This window comes from Vanellus vanellus (genome assembly GCF_965231255.1).
Source record: "Vanellus vanellus genome assembly, chromosome: 1".
In the NCBI taxonomy this organism is placed as follows: domain Eukaryota; kingdom Metazoa; phylum Chordata; class Aves; order Charadriiformes; family Charadriidae; genus Vanellus; species Vanellus vanellus.
In genome coordinates, this window is record NC_138905.1 from 198936978 (window position 1) to 198960121 (window position 23144).

A 23144-nucleotide genomic window follows, 5' to 3' on the forward strand; every position below is an offset into this window, starting at 1 on the left:
AAAGAAAAAGAGAAGTGGAAGCGCTCTCACTTCTTCAAAGCTTTATTTCTTAATTTTTCTTTGGGCTAAATTAAGAGATTAATCCATTCTGATGAATGCCCACAGGGTTCACTTCTAAATGAGTATTTTCCCCCCTCATCAGATAGAATAGGAAGATTAGAGTATGAAAAGGAGACAATTTATAGTGAGTTTTCTGGTCTTCAGAGGGATTTTAATTTGGACATGGCAGATATGTTCCAGCTGCTGCTTGCCTTCGTGTTTTAAAAAGGGCAGTTTAAGTGCTACTGTTCCGAGTGCTGTGCATCCCCAGAAAGTCATTGCGCTGTGCTTGTCCCCGTTATAGGCTCCGGACTGACCGTGGCTTTACCAGACTTTGAAAGTCACGCTCCACCAGCAGCCCTCTTCTAACCCTGGCTGTGGAGGGGACCAGCCTCCTGCCCCCCTCACATCCCTATGGGAGGGGACTCCCTTCAGGCTCCCTGAAGACTAGATGCTATAGAAAATGTGATCTAAAGACTGAAAATAAAAAATAGTTATTTTAGAAATGGCTTCACTGATTTCTTTGTATCCCTCTAAGAAATGAATGAAGCCCATTACACTGCAATAAAAAAAAAGGAGTCATCATCTCCTGTTCAGCAGGGCAGAATAAAAACAGTCACAGGACACTTTTAAAATAAAGAAGGGGCTGACGAATCAGCCCGGTGTAGGGGTACCTAAGCAGGCTGCCACAGTAGCTACACTCATGAGACCGATCATTGAATCAACATCTCCCCACAGAGTCCCAAGGAGAGATAGTTGGGGTGCCTGTGATGGGAATAATCTAATCGTGGGGCGACGCACTACCTTCTCCCGTGAAACTGGTGTCTGGCAGCCTGGTGTGCGAGCGGTTTGAACTGCTTTTTACCCTCTGCAGATTAAACACTAAGAGTCACAGTGACTAAATTAGGCGCTCGTAATCAGTCAAATAATCCTGTGTGGAAATTGGCCAGGAAAGAGGATTTGTCACTATCCATTTCTTCCTTGTCGCCCCATTACCCAATACCTGCGCAAACATTTGTACTCTCCCACCCCATTTTACGGATGGGAAAGTGAGGTGGATAATTTAAGTCACTTTTTAAAAGCCAGACAGAAATAAGTGCCAAAAACTGGATCTGCCAGGTCTGAGCCAGGACAATTTTAGCACACAGACACAGAATCTCCCAGACCGGCTTTCTTACACCTAAAAACGCAGATTTTATATGGCATTTTACAACAATAACAAACAGGATGATTAAGCACTCTGTTGAAGTTGAGCTGGCACGAGAGCTTGGCAAAATTCTTCCAACTGTTCTTTGCTCATAAAAAGCGAGCTTTGCAGAATTGAGAGTTTCGTGGATGTTTTCAGTTTTGACAAACTTCACCTCAGTAAATTTGCAACCCCTCCAAATGTTTCAGGTCGGCATCTTCATATAAAAGCAGTTCTGCATTTCCAAACCAGGTTGATCTTCCTGCCTTTACTTATTCATTGCAGGGAGTGGTGCAGAGCCTCCCGGCACGGTACGGCTTCCCTCTTCTGTGTGCTCCAATAGGCAGGGGAAGAGGTAACAGTGTAGGCAGTAAAAACATTATCCAAGCTTTTAAAATATTATCACATCTAAAAGACTATCACGAGCACCGTTATCTAAAACCCACTGAAATTAATGGACAACTTATACTTCAGCACTGTTGTTTCAATCTCTGCAAACAGAGAGAAACCGCTGTGCCTACACCTCCAAGTCATTCTTTGAAGGGCTTTTTTTCCCAGCTGTAACAACTAGAGTACGAAAAGTAAATGTTGAGAGTCTGGAAGGCAGCTAAAATGTCTTTTCAGCCCTTGCTGACATACTGCACTTTTCCAGATGATTTGCCCCGCAAAGCTGAAAATCCTAATTTGATACTGTTCTATTTTAGTCCTATTCAGAGTGAAGTGATGGCATAAAGTGATTCTTTCATCAAAATATTGATATCCGAACAAGATCAGAAAGAAAAAAAAAGAATTTGTCATGTAGAAAAATAAAGAGAAAATCAGTCATTGAAATATGATTGGACTGTATTTTCATATAAGAAAATCTTTGTATTTACTTATGTCTTTAAGAACAATTGGTTTATCTGTTCACCACGTCACAGTTTTGAATGTTCTACCTTTTTTGAAGGCAATTAGCCATCTATTCAAGGCTTCTGTGCTCACTTCAATTTCCCCATTTCTCCACCCACCTGAATCTGACACTTTGACATCTTTGCTTATTTGAATGGAAATTCAACATTTAGAAAGGCCAAGCAATGCAAGGTCAAAAACCAGCATGAAACCTATACATTGAAGAAGGGATCGTGGAAGTTTACACAAAACAAGCAGTTTCAGATTTCTATAATTTTAAACAAAACAATAGCTGTCACGAGATACTAATGCAAGTTTTGAAATATTCATCACCGTTTCTTTGCTCGGTCTGAAAAGAAATTGCTTCAGCGCTCAGAGCTGTGGGGAGATATTGAATAGCATTATGTCTTTTAGTCGAGCACCTTGCCGGAGAAGAATTGCCTCTAACACCATGCTATTATTCTATTTTAAGAATCTTAAGCAATGGGGATTTCATCGCTTGAGTTGGAAAATTATTTAACAGACTAGTAGGCCTCATGACTAAAAAGTATTTCCTGATGTTATACCGACATTCTTCCATTTCCTAAACTCCTAGCAGTTATCATACCTCGGCTCATTCTAAACAACCCATCTTTCTTCCAATCCTCCACACATCAAACTGTTTCACGGTGCTTAATGAACTGTTTCCCATGTGGTACTTACAGCACGTTAGAGTCTATTCTGATGAAGTACGTAAAACTAATTACATGAGCAGGATATTCAGCCAATCACTAGAAATGCAGATACAAGCAAGTGAGAGAACTCTACGCCCCTTAAACAAGTAAAACAGAAGCTACAGCCTGGGCATCGTGTTACTGTACTGCAGAATCACAAAGTAATACTGGGAACCACGTTTCACAAGTGCAGGCCTTTGGTGTGCAAGGTGAAATTCAAATTCAAAACCTCTTAGGCAAATTTTATTGGGGCAGACACAGAAGAAGCTTCACTATAATGTATTTAAAATTCCAAGGGAAAATATGCAAAGTCAGTTATTTTGTTACAAGTTAGATATTTAGGGTTTTTTTTTTCTTTATGGTGCCACAATTGTTTCACTCCACTCCAAATCCTACTGGTTTCAACCTTAACATGACTTTGCTAGTCATTCACTTTTTCTCATATTTAGCAGAGAACACTCATGCCCCTTTTAGACAGACTGAAGTATCTGAATTTTTCAATTCTAGCCAATCTGGAGTGTAAACAAACTCAGCAAGGTTTCTGACATACAAAAACCTCTGCCTAAAAAAAGAAAAATGGTTTAGAAGATCATAGATTTTTAAACCTCAAAAGTAGCAGAGCAGAGCTGAGTATAAACATGAACTTTTCCGGCAACCTTGAACAGAAATGTTACTGGAAAACCTGTCTGTAGCACGGAACAAATTTTGGGGGGTATTAATAGCTAATAGACCTGGAGCTGAGCCTCAGCCCATGGTTTCCCAACTGTCCTACGTATTGTGGTGTCAGGCCATGTGGCTTTGCCCCAGCAGACAACCTCACCTGTGCCCTTCTGCAGCTCGGTACAGAGCTTACCACGTGGAAAGCCACGGGATGAGAGGTGTTAAAGTGTCAGGGAGAGCTGCACACTCTGCACCGAGCGGAGAGGAAAATTAGCAGCAACAAAGGATGGACCCCCTCCACTGGTATGGCGAGTGCTCACTACTGCCGCTTCTCTGAGTTGTTTTGTTCAAACACAACTGCTCTTGTTCACCTTTTGGAACAAAGAGTTCACCTTGAACCGCTTTAACCATTTTGTATTGAACACGGCAGGAGAGCCAGTGGCGAGCTGTGGTGGGCTCCCCTGATACATCCTAGGACCCAGCTTCGAAATGGAGCCGTATTTGTCTTCTGTCACTGCATCCCTCAGCAAGGCAAGAAGTGAGGCACCTCCTTCAGCAAGGAGAGAAGCTGCCTCACAGGCCACCATCATTCAAACGAGCTTCGTGGACCCTGGCTCCCCCATGTGCAAAGCACAAGTTACATGTAAGCACCAGAAAGTGGATTTTAAGTGGTCAAAAATGGACCAGTGACCCTGGCTTGCAGGTTAGTTCCCTGCCCCAGAACCTGGTGAGATGCTGGGTGGTTTGGCTCTCAGAGCTGTCCCTACAGCCCCAGCACCACACAATTGGGCAGGAACCCACAGGAGCAGAGCGCTGTTATGACCTATCCCAATTAGCAGCTGATGGTATGGGTGTCGAAGTTGGAATGTTATCGATGAACAGCCATCCTGGCTTACATCCACACCCCAGGGATGAGACTCCAGGAAAGACCAGAGGGCAATCAGGTGAGTGCTGCACAGCCTGCTCTGTCCCTACCACAGGAAAAGAGCACAGTCCCACCGCTGCAAATCCATTTAATTGAGTCAATCAGAATATGTGAGCTGTTGCCAGAAAGTCAGTCAAGGAGCGTAGCACAGACTCTGTGCACATCCAGGTTTACTGCTTTCAGAGAGGTCAAGGGAAGGGGAGAAATCTGGTGAAGAACAAAGCTCCTGCACCGCAGCTCCATTAACAAACTTCCCCGCAACACAAACATCACGTCTCCGTACTCTAAACAAGTGGGATTTTACTCTCTAGACAGTATTTAATCAGTATTAGTATGCCCAAACAAGATGCTAGTTGAGACTTCTGAAAAGAAATGTAACCATCACGGGTTTGGGAAGAGCTAACACCACGAGACATCTGTCAGGGGAGAGAAAAGCAAGCACAGGATCACACTAGGACCCCTTCAAGAATCACCATTTTTCCCTAAAACACTCTGCTCCTAAAACAAATCTATGTTTTCCCTTCACCCAGCCATAGCCATCTTCTTTTTAGCAATTTACAATACATCATGATTTTTTTTTACAGCAGATATAAGATCTTGAGGTGAGCCCCTCCACTTCCAACAGTGGCAGCCCCGCTATTTATAACGTATGCACACTTGTAAGATGTTTTCAATTACTTCTGTCTCCCTGACACGCAGAGATGCTGCTTAAATAGGAAATTGTGTTATCACGTATCTTTGAAGATTTCTAAGGCTAGATCATTTTGCATTTTCTACCCTACTGAGCTAGGAAATTAACAGTAAAACTTTACCCTACCCTCTAGGAAGCCTGATTTAGCCAAAGACAGGATCTCAGGTAGTAACTACAGAATCAGCTATTTATTGAATTTAAATAAAACCATTCTTCCAGTGGACAGTGAAAGGAAGAAATAATACATCATGCTAAGATTTCTGAGCCATTTTCTCCCCTACATCCACTCCTGGGTTACTTTGTCGAAGTGCACTGCTGATCCACGTTAAATAAGCTGCAGTAGAACGGAAAGCAACTAATTTGTGCTTCCTGGGTGTAGGGCAACTAATTTAACTCTTGCTGGCACATGGACTACAAATAGAAAAAGATGACACAGTTTCACGCTGATAACATTTCTATGAAAGTTAATCATTCAGTAAGAATTACTGAATAAAACAGTAAGGAAACAATTTTTTCTTTTTTCCTACCCATCTGTCCTATCAGGACTGATGAACAGGAGTTGTGTTGCCTTTAATCCAAAGAAAGAGAGTGACGTTAGGTGTCTTCTTGTGTGATGACTTACCCAAGTGCTGCCACCCTAAACACACTGTGTGCTCACCCCCTTGGCAACACCCCTTCTCCCTTGTTCACCCCAGACCAGGAGGAAGCATTATCCATTTGGAATTAAAGACAAACCAAACCAGTTGTGAATTCCGGGCTGGACAGCTGTGCATGTCACCGGAACCATGTCAGAGAGATGACCATCAGGAGGAGCTCATTCTTTTGCTCTCCCATGGAGATGGAGGGAAATAAGGCAACTGCTTAGATGAGCTACCTAAGTTGTTGGCAAGAACAGAAATGATACGTCCTGTTTTTCATCAGGTGACAAGCTAAGCTCTTCTCTACACCAATTTGTAAAAGCAGAACACTTCCCCTGGGTAATTTTCATAACCATCAGAAACATTCTTGCAATATGCCCAAGATGGTCACAACATTCTAATCCCAACATTAAAGAGGATTACCACCTTCAACTAAGTGGGCTGGAATAAAGTGTACGCGCCGAATACTTCCACACCCTTCTGGTACATGAAGTGTGGTTTGAGTCTTTATGGGCTTAACATAAAATATGATATAAAAATATACCCGAATATACAAATGAAATCAACTTTTTTAAGACAAATAAAGAGTCAGATGTAGCTTTCTGCATCTGAATTTACTAATGCTTCTTCCACAGTTTTTGATCAGAAACAATTGACTCAGATTCCACAGTTTGGAGTATATCCCTTTTAGAGAATTCTCAATTGTGTGAACCTGTATGGATCCACTGTGTTCAAGGACAGTGCTATACCTATGGATATTACTTTTTACAGTCACACCTGAAATTGCTAGAAAACAACATTTCTTGCAGAGATTTAGCTTAGATCTAATTAGAAATCAGGCATTTTTGTCCCTAAGAATAACCAAAGACAAAAAGGTTACAACACCAGATAAAAGGAAAAGCTTTCCAGAGGCATAAATGTAGGGTAAAAATGCAAAGCACAAGAAGTTGACTACACTCAGAGTTCATTAAGGAATAAACAGATAGGAGCAATCAGTCCAACGGTAAAACATGTGCATGTTTGGGGGCATTGCAAATGTTAAAACTCCCTGGACACATTAGTCTTTGGCATTTGATTATCCCATATAAAAGGGGAAATGGAAAATCCTTATGGTTTTTAACTATTTTCATTTTATTTATTTTAATTCATTTCAAATTAATACAAGCACTGAAAGATTTAGGAGCCTGCGGCATCTTGTGTCATCTGGTGCTTCGTATCACCTGGTCCCCCCTGTCTGCACCCCTCCCGGGCTGATACCACTTGCTTTGATATTGACACAGTTCAGGCTCAATCCAGTCTTCAAAGAAAAAATGGGCATGAAAATCCCTCAATCCCCCTTTCCGCTCTGAGCCCAGGGCATGCGCACGCTTCCCAAGGACTGCACAATCCAGCGGGTATTATTTTGTACTTAATAAAATTAACAGTCGTTACAGAAAATGGGATTTGGAATGACATTTCAGCCACAGGATCCTTCCAAGTCTGGTAGATGAGACAATAGCTATGGTGTCAGTTCTGATCCCTTTCATACCACTGGCATTATGTACTTACCAAACACAGTTTACTGTGATTATTTACTGACTTCATCTTGTAAGAAGGGATATTCTAAGTAAAAACAAAATACAAAAATGCCTCAGGTTCACTCTTACTGTGATTTTCTCTGCAGCAGGGAAACCAGCCCCTTCTATATGCCATGTACATTCATCTATTATTAATAATATTTCAAAAAATTACACCGGGAAATCAAGACACTAAACCTACAATTCAGTGGCACAGAAGAGATTAGCGAGTGCTGCACAGATTACATTAGTCCTAAATTAGACACAAACTCCAGTCTGGACAACCCTGGAATACATCTATATAGTATGCCCCAAGAAAGAAGGCCACATTTTGGACTTACGGTTGGTTGTCCTGCTTTGATCACTCTGAGCGCTGTCATTTGACTGGTTGCTGGAGACAGAGGATACGCTCGAGCTTCTGACAAAACCAAATGCGGCCAGCTTCGCTGCGGGCAACCGCGAATAACCTGGAGGACGAAGTCCAGACTGGCACGGCTTGGGGAGATTTGACTTTGCAGCACTTGGACATGAGCCTTTCTTAAGATCAACTGAAAGAAGGAAAAAGAAAGAAATTTTTATTAAACAAGCTGAATTGGGACATGCTGAATATTACGTGTACCGCTCAGCTACATAAAGTCACTATAAAGACTAAATACAAATTTTAATGGCTGCTCAAACTGCAGTGATGTCTTATTTTTTGCTCCACTAAAAAGAAGTTCTGTGCCACAATTACAGGTCACAATATTTTTCAAAATGTGAAATGCAGCAAGGACCCGCGAGGCATAACTCAAACTTCCAGCAAAGAAATGTAGTTCAAGTCTTCTAAGATTGTCTTCAATGTTATCTTCTTTTATGCTGTATCACTTTTTAATTTTACGTGTTATGTGCCAATTAAAAGAGACTCAGAGAAAAACATGCTATTGTAGAAGACCAACTATCCTTCTCAAGGACACAGGAATTGTTTGTATTCCATCAAAGAAAACACGTCTCTGAAGTCTTTCTTTCAAATTTTGCTAAAAGAAAATGCCCTTTTCTTGCACCAAGCCTGCAAACAAGGACGTGCCTGTAAAGTTGTACTCTTTTAACATCCTACTAGCCATTTCCATTGGTGGACTTCACCTCACTATAAGCCATAGACCTACGTGAATGACATCAGCCAAGTCTCAGACAACTACCAACAGTGGGCTTATAATGGATGAAGTTAGGCAACAACAGTAGTTCAGCTACCAGGTCCAGCTGTGCCAACTACTGACTGGTCACCCGTTTCCAGCTTGTGTCCTAACCCATATTCTGCTGCTCTTGCTTAGGCGAACCTTTCCAGGCAAATCCAGAACACCGGTCCATAAATACCCCAAGTTCTCTTCATGGAAGGACCAAAGCTTAGAGTTTGCTTTTGCTTGGAAGGTCTGGATACGAAGTGGATCTGGAGCTCAACTGTAAATAAAATTTGGACAGGTTTTCTTCGTTCCTGGGAGGACACACACAAGTGGAGTGCTGTAATGGATGGCTACCAACTCTTCAAAAAGGATAGGCAAGGAAGAAGAGGTGGTGGGGTGGCCCTCTATGTTAGGGGCAGTTTTGAATGCCATGAACTTAACAGTGTGGATGACAACACTGAGTGTGTATGGATAAAAATTAAGGGGAAGGCCAATAAGGCAGACATCGTGATGGGAGTTTGTTATAGACCTCCTAATCAGGATGTAGAAGCCGATGAAGTATTCTACAAGCAGCTGGCAGAGGTCTCACAATCATCTGCCCTTGTTCTTGTGGGGGACTTCAACTTCCCAGACGTCTGCTGGAAATACAATGCAGCAGAGAGGGAACAGTCATGGAGGTTCCTGGAGTGTGTGGAAGACAACTTCCTAACACAGCTGGTGAAGGAACCAACTAGGGGAAGTGCCCTACTGGACCTACTGTTTGTTAACAGAGAAGGTCTTGTGGAGGATGTAAAGGTTGGAGGTCGCCTTGGGCACAGTGATCACGAAATGATAGAATTTTCAATTCTTGATCACGTAAGGCGGGGAGCCAGCAGAACTGCCACCTTGGATTTCCGAAGGGCAGACTTTAGCCTGTTTAGGAGCATGGTCAAGAGTGTCCCTTGGGAGGCAGTTTTGAAGAGCAAAGGTGCCCAGGACGGCTGGGCATACTTCAAGCAGGTGCTCTTAAAAGCTCAGGAGAAGGCCATCCCCTTGTCTCGAAAAACGAGCAGACGGGGAAGACGACCAGCCTGGCTAAATAGAGAACTTTGGCTGGACCTCAGGAAAAAAAAGAAAAGTTTACATTCTCTGGAAAAGGGGGTTGGCAACTTATGAGGATTATCAAGATATAACAAAGCTATGTAGGGGGAAAATGAGAAGGGCCAAAGCTCAATCAGAACTCAGCTTGGCCACTGCAGTCAAAGACAATAAGAAAAGGTTCTTTGAATATATCAATAGAAAAAGGAAGACTAGGGAAAATGTAGGCCCGCTGGTGAACGAGACAGGTGCCCTAGTGGTGGAGGACGCAGAGAAGGCAGAGTTACTGAATGCCTTCTTTTCTTCGGTCTTCACTGCTAAAGCTGTCCCTCATGAATCCCACCCTCTGAAGGCAAAGGGGGAGGTCTGGAGAGTGGAAGATTTTCCCTCAGTTGAGGAGGACCGGGTCAGAGACCACTTGGCCAAGCTGGACATTCACAAGTCCATGGGCCCTGATGGCATGCATCCGCGAGTGCTGAGAGAGCTGGCGGATGTTATTGCTAGACCACTCTCCATCGTATTTGAACGGTCATGGAGAACAGGAGAGGTGCCTGAGGACTGGAGGAAGGCCGACATCACTCCAATCTTCAAAAAAGGCAAGAAGGAGGACCCAGGGAACTACAGACCGGTTAGTCTCACCTCTGTCCCTGGGAAGGTATTGGAGCGACTCATTCTGGATGTCATCTCCAATCACGTTGAGGAACAGGAAGTTATTGGAAGTGGTCAACATGGATTTACCAAGGGTAAATCGTGCTTGACCAATCTGATAGCTTTCTATGATGTTATAACTGGTTGGCTGGATGAGGGGAAAGTCGTGGATGTCATCTACCTTGACTTTAGCAAGGCTTTTGACACTGTCTCCCATGACATCCTCATTAAGAAGCTGAGGAAGTATGGGCTAGATGAGGTGACAGTGAGGTGGATTGAGAGTTGGCTGCGGGACAGGACTCAGAGGGTTGTGATCAGCGGCACAGAGTCTAGTTGGAGGCCTGTAACCAGTGGTGTCCCCCAGGGGTCAATACTTGGTCCTATTTTGTTTAATATATTCATTAATGACCTGGATGAGGGGACAGAGTGTATCCTCAGCAAGTTTGCTGATGATACCAAACTGGGTGGGGTGGCTGACACCCCAGAGGGCCGTGCTGCCATCCAGCGTGACCTGGACAGGCTGGAGAGCTGGGCAGAGAAGAACCTAATGAGGTTCAACAAAACCAAGTGCAAGGTCCTGCACCTGGGGAGGAAGAATGCTAGGCACCAGTACAGGTTAGGGGCGGACCTGCTGGGAGATAGCTTGGAGGAGAAGGATCTGGGGGTTGTGGTAGACAGTAAATTATCCATGGCCCAGCAATGTGCCCTTGTCGCCAAAAAAGCCAATGGAATCCTGGGCTGCATAGGGAAGAGTGTGGCCAGTAGGTCGAGGGAGGTCATTCTCCCCCTCTACTCGGCACTGGTGAGGCCACAAGTGGAATACTGTGTCCAGTTTTGGGCTCCCCAGTTCAAGAGGGACAGGGAACTGCTGGAGCGAGTCCAGCGAAGGGCAACTAAGATGATTAAGGGCTTGGAGCATCTGCCTTATGAGGAAAGGCTGAGAGAGCTGGGACTCTTTAGCCTGCAGAACAGAAGGCTGAGGGGAGACCTTATTATGGCATACAAGTATCTAAAGGGTGGGTTGAAGAAGGATGGAGCCAGACTCTTTTCATTGGTTCCAAGTGACAGGACGAGGGGCAATGGGCACAAGTTAGAACACAGGAAGTTCCGTTCAAATACACGGAAACAGTTCTTTACGGTGAGGGTGACAGAGCACTGGAACAGGCTGCCCAGGGAGGTTGTGGAGTCCCCTTCCCTGGAGATTTTCAAGACCCGCCTGGATGCAGTCCTGAGTAATGTGCTCTAGGCAATCCTGCTTTAGCAGGAGAGTTGGACTAGATGATCTCTAGAGGTCCCTTCCAACTCTGATAATTCTGTGATTCTGTGATTCTGTATTTTTGACAATATCAGATTCCTGATCCTTGTGAGGTCCTGAGCAGGAAAAATAAAAACATCCCCCCAAGCCCCCCAAAATCAAAGTTCTCCAAAAGCTGATGCTAGAGTGTTTAATCAGCCATCAGGACTGGTGGGTTAGGAGACAAGGCAACATTAAAACTATCGACATATTCTGCGAGAAAAGGCCACAAAGTTACCCTTTTTCCATTCTCATTTGGTGAATGTTATTTGTGCATTGGCCTGACACATACTTCAAAGGAAGAAGTGAACATTCATAATATAAAGGAAAAATAGAAATTAACTGCACAATGAGAATACGGTCTTCATATTATTACAGTATTTAATTCTTTTGTAAACTATGTAGGTCACAGCCTTATTAATTTTAATGAAGCATTACACTTTGAAGAGACTTTATAGAAAACAAGACTAACTCCTTTGAGCAGAAAAATGTTATGGGGATTTTGAAAGATGGTTGTGTACCTCATCACAATAATAATACTAAGCTTTGTTTAACAAAACTAAGCCTTTTTTTTGAAATAGAAATATGTGTAACACCAAGCTAAAAGGAGTATTATTATCATATAAAACGCATTCCTATAAGACATTAAAAAATGCTCCTTGCTCAATGAACAAAATAATTTATATGCTATGGACTCTTAAAAATGCATTTTTTGTACCCACTTTTTACATGTCGAGGCCTTTATTAAGACACAATGAGATGGATGTCTGACAGCAGCACCTTTACCAGCCCAGAGGAGAACACGCTGTGGAGAGTAACCCAAATGAAAATAACAAGTATCTGCAGTGTGTAATAAAGGACTATGAAAATCCCCGTTCACTTTTTTGCCACCAACAGGGATGACTTTGGACTCTGAGCCTTCATTTGGACGATGCAAAGATGGGCTCAGAGGTAGCTGTGGGCTCCAGGTGCAGGTGAAGAGCACCTGAAGTGCAGGCATGTTCGCGTGGAGAACAGATAAGCAGTGATGTTTACCACCATTGTTTACTGCTAGGATTGTGCAGCATTCCTTTGACAGTGGTCTATCACAGCTGGTTGTCTGCAAAGCACTATCAAGACAGACTTCTTCCCTCCACGCTGCCAGGGACATTCACGCCACATCTAAATGACTGTGCAGGAAAGTGCTACAGAGCCTGACCTCAACGTTCCCCTCAATGCTATCAACACAGCTTACAATTGGTGTGAATCACGGTAACTGATTTTTATGTAGGAACAAGAAAAAGCATCCAGTGAAAGGCCCAAAAGCTAGAAATGAGATGATAATCGTCTTTCAGACGGAATCTCTCTAGTTGAGAGAACTAATATCTTCCTGCATTAACAACTGCTGCAAAGCAGGACTCAGATTGGCCTACGCCAGTGTGAGACTGCATTTTCGCTACGGAAGGATGATCCTGTGCTCTCTCCCTTCTACAGTCAGACTTGTCATGCCCCCACCAACGCTGATACAGAGACTTCAGCAGATTTTTGGATGGGCCAGACCATCTCACTCACCCAGCTGGCTCCACAGCTACGTGCTTGCTAGGGCCTGGCGTGGCCAAAAATCAGCTTCGCCAGCTATCTAAAGGACTAATTACACAGGGGAACTGCGTGGGGTAAAAGGCACACAACTCAGTCGCAGTGTGCAAAATAGTCCCTGTGTTGCACTGGTGGCGAGGCCAAGCCCAGGTCGCCTCCAGATCTGAAGCAGAGGCAAGTACCTGTGGCTCGTGCCCGCGAGAGCAAAGAAATTCCCCAGCTCAGTGGCGGCACATATGGGTATGGGACAGTCACCTGTGGCTTTTACAGGTTTCCAAAAAACGCACCAGCAGGCCTGCACTACGCAAGCTCGGAGGTGAGATTCCTTTTTCCTGAGAACCTCTGAAAATTGCAGTGGAGGGAGAAATCTTTCAATTTTACAGAAAAAAGCTATAAACATCACAGATTTCCTGCAGCAGAATAGGGGATATTCCACTGGGGCAGAGGAGGGAAAGTGGTTAAAAATGTTTTTATTTAAAAAGCGTTTGAAATGCGCTTGCCCTAAGACAGCGAGGTTCCCCTGGGAGTCTCATGTCCCCAGCTCAACCGCAGGGATGACCACACCGAGTCCCCAGACTGTCTGGTCCTTGCACCGCCATGCAGCCAAGCAGCTGTGTCCGTGGCACACCACGGGTGCCACTGAAGAAGAATATTTTCTTTTAAACCAGAAGGGTTTTGGTGACAAGTTGCCCAGCCACCTCTACCTTTTCTTCAAAATCATTCTCCCAGACCCGGGCAGAGGAGTCAGTGTTTTTTCTCACACTTCTGTGTGTGTTTCAGTTTATGACTTCAATTCAAATTCCCCTCGAACTAACAATATTTTGTATCTTGAACCCATCATCATCCATAAATTATTTTTCACTTCTCTTCTTTGTAACGCAGCTCTTCTGTACCATGAGGACCCGGGGCCAGGACATTAGCTTTATTAGGGATGCATTCAAATCCTTAAAGCTAAGTCATTTTGTGTCTTCTTTCTCATTAAAATACATGAGACATCAGACTATTGTATGTATTTTCTGTTCTAAATAGCATCAAGTTTTACGGTGGATGTTCTTTCTTTATTTCTGTTTCTTAGAAATATAGAAGGACTCCTGCAAACAAGGTCTGGGAGTTCAAAACAAAAGTTATTTTAATGAGAAGCTTTCATTTCAATAAAAATCTGCCAAAATAAACCTAAAAAATGGCAAAAAATCTTGCCAGCTGTCTCACTGCCTGAAGCTAATTATAGAATTAAGTACTGTTGTCTCTATGGCACACAAGCAATTTTCTATGACACTTCAAGCTGTTCCCATCTAGAAACATGAAAACATTTTGAGGTACAGACTGATTGAGACAAACCGGGTGTGCCTGGGGAGCATTAAGAAAAGTCTGAGCTAAACTAGAAGAAGTCTAGAAGTGCATCCCCACGGCACGTGAATGGCATCTCCATGCACATGTATAACTAAAGAGCAACGTTCATGTGACTTCTCTGTGAAATCTGAAATAGGTTTTAGCTAAAAAGCATGAAAAGTTAAAGAAATGAGTTACACAGATATGTTCTTATGAGTGGTGGTTCAGGACTTCAGCTCTGCCTGCGATTCAGGGATCCTTGGCAAGCCTTTGTTTACTTGTGGTGGGTTTGGGGCTTTTTTGACAAGCATTTCCTTTAAAACTTCAATCATTAGGTGTCATTTTCTCTCAGAGAGCTCATTTTCTTTTGTAGGGTGCTCTAAACATCATTATTCTCATTTCATATTGGGGAACCTGGGGCAAATAAGTTACCTGCAAGGTTATGGAATTAGTCAGAGATAATAAAGACAGAGTTAACCTGCCCCAGAGTTAGCCCAAATTCTGATATTTTTGGAGATTAAAAACAAATCACATAAGTAAGAAACCTATTCTGTTGCCACTACCTCTGTGGTTTTCCTGTTATAGACATAATGACTTCTCTTTGGACAAGAACTGAGGAAAGGGGCTTTAAAACAGAGGCTTTAATGATTTATACCTGAACAGCAGTGAGCAGGTTGCGTCCAGCTCCCTGGATGGTCCCTCATCCAAATACTGTCAAGCCTGGGACAGTTCAGTTCCAAAGGCAAAACAGTTGTCACGGCTGAACATCAATTAATTTCTGATCAGCCAGTGCCCCATGGACTTGTGGATATCCAGTTTACCTAGCTTGTTCCTCATCAACCAAGGGAAAGTCTTGCTTCCTCCAGACTTTCTGTTACCCACAAAGTCTGGGACTCCAGAGGACTGGCCCGAGCAGTGAAGACAGAAGCAAAGAAGGCATTCAGCAACTCCGCCTTCTCTGCATCATCTGTCACCACAGCACCTGTCTCGTTCAACAGCGGGCCCACATTTTCCCTAGTTTTCCTTTTGTCTCCTATATACTTAAAGAAAGCCTTCTTATTGGCCTTGACATCCCTTGCCAGGTTCAATTCCAAGGCTGCCTTGGCTTTCCTTGTTTCATCCCCGCAACTTCAAGTATTAGGTATTTCTGAGAATAAACATGGAAGCAAAGCTTTCCTACCAGGAGAAAGCTGTAGACGTATTGTAGCATCCACAATGAAACAGACTATACATATGCAAAACCACAAACAGATGCATATATCTGTGTATGTCTGAGTGATCAGAAACATTGCTGTTCTGATTTATATATCAATTGTACCTTTAACAAGAGTTCACTTAGTTAAAAATGAGAGGAACTTCCAGACTTCAGAACTGGCAAATTTAATACACAGAGAGGTGATGAGGAAACAACATTTCATTAACTCACTCTTTGAGAAAAAATACTATAAATACTACTGCAAAATGTAGAATTAAATGAAGTTAATGAGTAGGATTAAGTGAAGTTTTAATGATGAGATCTCTGTTATACTTTTTAAAATCAGACATTAATCCCATCAAATTAATCAGCTAATTAATGCAAATCCTAACATTCTTGCTCCAAGGAGTCTTTATAACCAAGGAAAACATATTTACAATTTATATGTTATAGACACAATATCCTTCAACGCTTGTTTTGAATTACAAGTTTCCCAGAGAAAGAGCAGAGTCAATTTACATAAAATAAACAAATGTTAAGCTTTTGGAGACACTATTGAACCTTTAAATACATCGTGATTCAATGACTTCTTAACCTACCTACAGTGCAGAATGCTTTTTCTTACAGTCAGGCTGCTTCCCTGACCCATCTGAGGCAACACATCACCTCAGGAGCAGCACCGCTTGATAAGGAACTCGCAGCCAGTGCCTACATGTGTGCCATGTCCTACAGATGAAGAAGGATCAATGCCCCAATCACATTTTAGGCATCACACTTGGAGATCACACTTGTGGGATCATTCGTTATTATTTTACTTTCTACTTGGCTTGTCTTAAAACTAACGAAACCCTTAATATACTTAATGTACTTGCAGTCCATCACAGCAGTTCAGGGATTTAATTATCAATTACTTTAGAGTCAGTTTTATGAGTATTAGTATTATACACGGGCCAAACCACTCAGCTTATCAGTGCTGCTTAAGCAGACTGCTACATTATGAACGGCACGGCAAAGGGGAATAAAATCCTCATTATGAGGCACTGCTGCTGTCCTCGATACTGTGCCGTTGTGGTTTCAATTTAAAAGCCTCCGTGGTACCTCACACTTTGTCACGGGATGGCAACTGGCTAGATCCTTCTGCTTCCATTACCCCAGGGCAGGACTGAAATCACTAGGATTAGAAACTGGATTAAAAGCTCAGGATCGAGCTGCAAGAGATGCTGATTAGCAGTCTTGAAGGCAGGATTGGTATCCTTGGGAGAAAAATACCTCCTAGTCCCCGGCTGCTTTTGCTGCAGTCAGCCAAGCCCTCACACGCCACCACATGCGTGAGCAAGGGGCTCACCAGCACCGCTTCCAGTACACTGACCACACGCTCACGCATTTCGTTCACTTACATTTGTAAATATGACTCTGTCGAAGCTATGTTTGAACCTGTTTTTCAAATACTGCGTCAAAACCAATAACGCAGATTAAGTTCAATACCTCAACTAACTGTCCAATTAAGGGCAAGAGATTGACAGAAAGCTGAAAATGGTGTTGTGTACCTTAAAACAATTGGCTAGATGGTGCCGGGCCCTGCTCTGAGCCCCTCCAGTCAGCCCATACCAGGTCTGGCATGCCAGGGGTTGCTGCCCCATCCAGCCCCTCCGTGGCAACCAGGGACCCATCTCTGGTCCGTGCTTGTGCACCAGCATGGACACAGCCACAGGAACCAGTCCTCTGCTGCCCTTCCACTCCTACACCAGTCTTGTCCTGTCTACTGTCACCTGAGCCTCTTTCGTGAGCAATTCGTTCCTCTTAAAAGAAATTATTAAGGACGAAAAGACCGGTATGCTGACTTATGAAGTTATACGTTGCTGAGAGAAAGATTAAGTCATTTGAGGTATACAAGGAAAAAGGCTTTGTACAAGGAAAAGGTGAGTATATGCGAATCTTGAATGGATAGTTGGGAAATAAAGTGTCAAAAATAAAAGAACGTAAAGTAACTAACATAAAGTATCAGAATTACATTACAGATCAATAAGGGGAGGCACTGAATCAACAGAGAGCAATAGGAAATACTTTGCAACAGAATAAGATGTTGCAGAAAAATTAAACGTATTCTTCATTTCACAAGGAAAATGGAAGGTGAGATGCCAGAAGTTAAAACCAATGTGTCCTGGGGGGAACAGTGAAAAATTAGACACATTAGCAACCTCTCCAGAACAGGTCTTGGGTAATTTAAAATCAATAAAAATGGTCAGAGCCCAAAGACCAGATGAGACACTACCAGAGATGGTAGACAGATTATCGGGCTATCGTGAGTTGTCTTTAATATCGTCTTTAAAACAGCAAGGTATCAATAGACTAGAGAGAAACAACAAAATAACAGTCATAGGAAGGAAATTATGGAGAGCGATGAATTAAATTTGACCTCCAAAGCAGACAAGGTCCAAGAAATAATCGTTGATAAAATCAAAAAACCCCAACTTTTGAGAAATACAAAAAACTTTAGGAAATAGGGACTTCAGTGGAGTAAGCATTGCACTAACAGCTAGTGCAACTTCCTCATGTATACCTGCCTTTCACTGGCATTTTTAAAGTCAGGTTTATAGACAATAAATAGGAGTGATATGCTGATACTGTTTAGATTTAGAATGTCACATAATATAGGAAGACAGTAAATTAATATATACAAGACAAGTTCCTACATGGATTAAAAATGGCTAAGGAAAAGTCATGTCTGCAATCATCAATGATGCAGGATAATTAAACTGGATGAATAAAAATCAAGGCAATGTTCATTTTTGAGGATAAGAAAAGACAGTGGATTTGTTAATAGGTCTTCTTTGTATATTTCTCTCATATCTATGTCCCAGACTGGCTCCTGTTACACAACAGCTTACCCTCCTCATATCACAGAATCATGGAATCGCAGAATAGTCAGGGTTGGCAGGGACCTCTGGAGATCATCCAGTCCAACCCCCCTGCCAGAGCAGGGTCACCTACAGCAGGTTGCACAGGACGGTGTCCAGGCGGGTTTGGAATGTCTCCAGAGTCGGAGACTCCACCACCTCTCTGGGCAGCCTGTGCCAGTGCTCTGTCATCTGCAAAGTAAAAGTCCCTCCTCATGTTTATATGGAACTTCCTATGTTCAAGTTTATGCCCGTTACCTCTTGTCCTATCACCGGGCACCACTGAAAAAAGACTGCTCCCATCTCCCTGGCACCCTCCCTTTCAGTATTTATAAGCATTGATAAGATCCCCCCTCAGTCTTCTTTTCTCTAGACTAAAACGACTCAAGTCCCTCAGCCTTTCCTCATAAGAAAGATGCTCCAGTCCCCTAATCATCTTTGTAGCCCTTTGCTGGACCCTCTCCAGCAGTGCCCTGCCCTTCTTGGACCGGGGAGCCCAGAACTGGACACAATACTCCAGATGCAGTCTCACCAGGGCAGAGTAGAGGGGAAGGACAACCTGAACTTGTACCCTCTTGCAGTTTCATTTAAATAGGAAATATGATCCAATCACTCCGCACCCATACTCCCATGCTCAGTGCTGACTGAAGTCAACTTACAGGGTTGAACTGGTATTTACTGCCCGGCATACAAACCTGGAGCATATCAGAAGTCACACACAGCTGAGCTTGGTCAGCTTCTAATAATGGCATAAACTCCAGATGCAGGACCCTGCAAAGGGTCCCTGCACTGTCCTGTAAAGGACAGTTGCAAGAGGCACTGTGTTAAAAAGAACCCTGATTTTCTGATAAGCCCCAAATCCTGGCAACCTGTATTACTGACTGGTACTGTTCTCTCAGGGTAAGTCAAGACACTCTGACCCGTTTCCATTCCACCTCTAAATTTCTTCTGCAGCTTAGTATGGAGAAATGGACACCGGGGAGACAGAGTAATAGTTTTCAAATACCAGCAAAGAGAAGACCCCACATCCAATACAGATAGAAGAGTAAGTATATTGCAACAAAGGGGATCAGGTGAAACACTAGGGAAAACTTAACTTGAAAGCAGGTAATGCATTGGAACAGCCTGCTTTCAGAGGCTGCCGGATCTCGTATTGAAGGTTTTTATAAATAGTTTTTCATGAACAGGTTAAACAAACATCTATTAGAAGGAATCCTGTCCTGGGGCAAGAGGAGGGACCATATGACTCCAAGTCATTCCTTAACTTTATCCCTTATGAGTACGTTTTTAAAACCTCTGCAGACTTGTAGGCTGTTATACAGCTGCTACATTTCACTCTGGCAATGACTGATTTTCAGTTGTCTCTGAACTTGCTGCTGTTTAAGCTTTTCCAGGCTACCAAGGAGTGTCCTGTAGAAGCAATTATTATCTCTGTCTTGCAGCATCACACACTTCTCCTTCCAACTCTTCTCTTGCTTTTCCCTCCCCTGTAATTCTGCCCACAGTCATGCTGAGCTGGGCAGCAGCTGGGAAGAAAGAGGCATCAGAAATGTTGTCTCCAAAGAGGTGTATACCAGGGCTTTAGAGTATCAAGATCTCTGCTTGCACATCTGAACGCTGCCCAGGCTTTCAGAGCACAACATGGTGGGAAACACCATATTCAGATTGAACAACGGGGTCTTCGTGATGGAAAAAAACGTCCATTATCTTCTGCAGGACAAAAGCAAAGATTTTTCAGGCATGTACAAGAAGGAAGATAAAAAAGAGCACAATGAGAATTAGTGCTGAAATTGATTCTCCTTCTTTGGCAATGACCTGTTAAACAACCTTTGTGCAAGTCCCAGACTCCCTAGTCAGCCTTGCCTGAGGATAAAAAGACACACCTCAAAGAGTGCTGTTGGAGCTTTGTAGTATCAGGTCAAGATGTTGCTCATTTTGTGATATTTCTATCTGGAAAAAAAAAAATCTTATTGGTGAATACACTTAAAGGAAAGAAAAGAAAGTTTATACTTTACCTGAAGCATCGGGATGATAGAGGCTGGGAGCACTCGTTATTTCTCCCTGCTGATGGAGACAGCTACCTGAGGATCTTTGACTTGCAATGAGAATCCTGCTTTTTGCAGATGGTAACCTGGACACTGCACCCAGTCCTAACTGTGGCTTGAGTATCATGGCAGATCGATAAAAACTTGGTGGGACCTCGTAGTGAGTATATGGTGGAGGGCAAAATTCATCTTTCGCAGGCCTTTCCCCAACCTACAGAAAAATCATTAACACAGATATCATGCAATGAATCAATAAAACCAGAAAATATGGAGCTCTAAATTGCTTATAAAGGTTAATTTTCCCTCCTTGTGAATTTGAGCTTCACAGCACTGCAAACTGACCACCACTTTCAAAAAGAGATGGTCTTACCATATGAATTGCTCTCCACAAATACACACATTACAGTGTCAAAATCCAACCAAACCCAAACAAAGAACTGATCTCTTCCCAAAAAGAAAATAGGCAAATGGAAGATCTTCAATTAATGAAAATGAAGTTCCTTTAAAGTCCTGAAAGGTGATATTGTTTACAGATGTAGACACACCAAGAGAGTGTGTAAGTGGAATTTTTATTAGAAGTTATTTGACATATTCTTACTCAGATGATACAATTTGGGGGGAAGTTGGTTTTAACTTAGATAGTTAAAAATAAAGCTGAACTTATTTTAAATTCATTTTATCAGAGAAATGGTATTGTCGAATCGTTTGTGTGAGAAAAAAAAAAAATCTCTACATGTTCTTACTGCAAAATGTTCATTGTAATATGTGCCACTGAAGTTCCTGAAAAGAGACCCAATTACAGAGGTAGGCACATTTCTGCACATTACATTTTCAGGGGCTGTTGAATATTTCAAACCAGATCTACAAAACGCGGCTGCCCATTTGAACTGGAGAAAAAAAGCAAATTTGTAGACGTGAAACATTTATTGTTTATCACAAAACAGACAATGCTTTGCTAAAATCAGTGACAAATCTCTCGGTATTTTAATGGGTGTATCCTGTGAGAACAGCACAGCAAGTCCCAAGCTGGAAGTGTTTCCAGCAAACCGGCTGTTACTGGGGAACTTGTAGTCGGGGAATGACCTGGTTCCCTGACTCAGCCCTTGCATTCTTCTACGCTCAAGCTGGGCTCTGACTCCCAGCTCGCCGTGCTGCTTCGTGACTCAGGCGAGGGTGCAGAGCAATGGCAGGAGCTTTCATCTCTCTTATTTGCAAAGAACCATTTGCTCTTCGAGGTAGAGTCCAACTTCTTTAGCATTTTCTTATAAAACGTAGAATCATCATAATCTAGAAAGGACCCATGAATATTTTTTCAGTGCATGCCATTTAGGCTAGAGAAAAAAATGGCTTAGGAAATAGGAAATCTGAACTAAATTTGTTTAAAAATTAATCAAAAAAGTGCCATAGGCTACCTAGGAAGAGATGTAACTGACAATTAATTAACTCTGCTGTAAGTTATGATGCATATAATATGCCAAATCAATTTCTATTTAGCAATTATAAGCATTTAGAATATGCACCTCAACACTGGCTACAAAAGCTTTGATCCTAGCTGCTTCAAGAGCTTTAATTCCAATTTAGCAAATCTTTAATATGCTAAAAGAGACAAGATTGGCCCTAAACTATTAAATATAGAATATTTGAGGCCTTTGCACAGGAACTAGGAGGGCAGCTGTAAAAAACACTGAGCATTATATTTTTGCTCTATATTTTTTCCTTTGTTTGCAGTCCTATTTCCTGCCATTAGATATTCCTGTTTCCCTTTTTACTATAGTCCTGTGACCTATTTCTGCAAATCAGGATGCAGGTTTTTACTGTATAGATGATTCTCTAGGCTTGGACTGCAGGAGATGTTTAGCTTCTTATTTTCAACTTCTGGATATGAGATTGTTTTCCTCGATAAGACTCGGTTATCTTTTCTCTCCCTGATGAATTTATTTCTATCAGATTTCACTATACACTTCCTATCATTTCATATTTAACTGGCAGTAAACATAGCCATGCGAAGTACTTGAGTACAAGGAATAGAGAAAATCTTTAAATATAGAAACCATGCCTTTTTTATAAACTGGGTCAGCTTAGCCAAACCTTCAGTCGCCTCATTTTTTTCTTTATTGACAGTATGCTACGAATAACACACAAGAGCAACAAACACACACACAAAAACAATCAATCACAAGCATAAAACATCTCAAGCTGAGAGAAGTGAGAAGGATTTACCCAACTATCTCTTGAAAACCCCGATTTTGGGGGACATATACTTGCTGTGAAGACACACTCCCTTTTTCTTTTCTATTTAAGGGTGAATTCCTGAAGTGTATAATTCAACTCATCTCAATAGAATCGTGTGCAATTATTGATTATAGGGCAATTTTAAAGATCTTTAGAAAGATTTATATTAATATGAGACCTGTTAGCATCCTGTATTAGACTTTTGTACCAGGGACTTTTAAAGAAAAGATCTGTTGTAGCCTGCCAACTAAAAAGCAGCTCAGCTCAGAGTTTTATTGTGTGTGGCTGTCTGCTCATTCCCCACTCACTCCATTTAACGAACTTGTTAGAAAGAGCTGGAAAGTCTGCAGCAAATACTTGGAGCATACAGGAATTTCCACAGGCCGGGTAATCCTGAGC

The 23144-nt window shown here is 42.5% G+C and overlaps 1 protein-coding gene across 1 annotated transcript in view; it reads right to left on the reverse strand.

Moving 5' to 3' along the window:
- Positions 1-23144, reverse strand: part of MTUS2 (microtubule associated scaffold protein 2) — a gene marked incomplete at both ends in the record, with an annotated part of 203770 nt that overhangs the window by 175145 nt on the left and 5481 nt on the right. Inside the window, 2 exons of the mRNA XM_082497202.1 lie at positions 7638-7844; positions 20484-20724. Of these exons, the coding sequence (XP_082353328.1) occupies positions 7638-7844; positions 20484-20724 (448 nt within the window). The remainder of the gene's footprint in view (positions 1-7637; positions 7845-20483; positions 20725-23144) is intronic.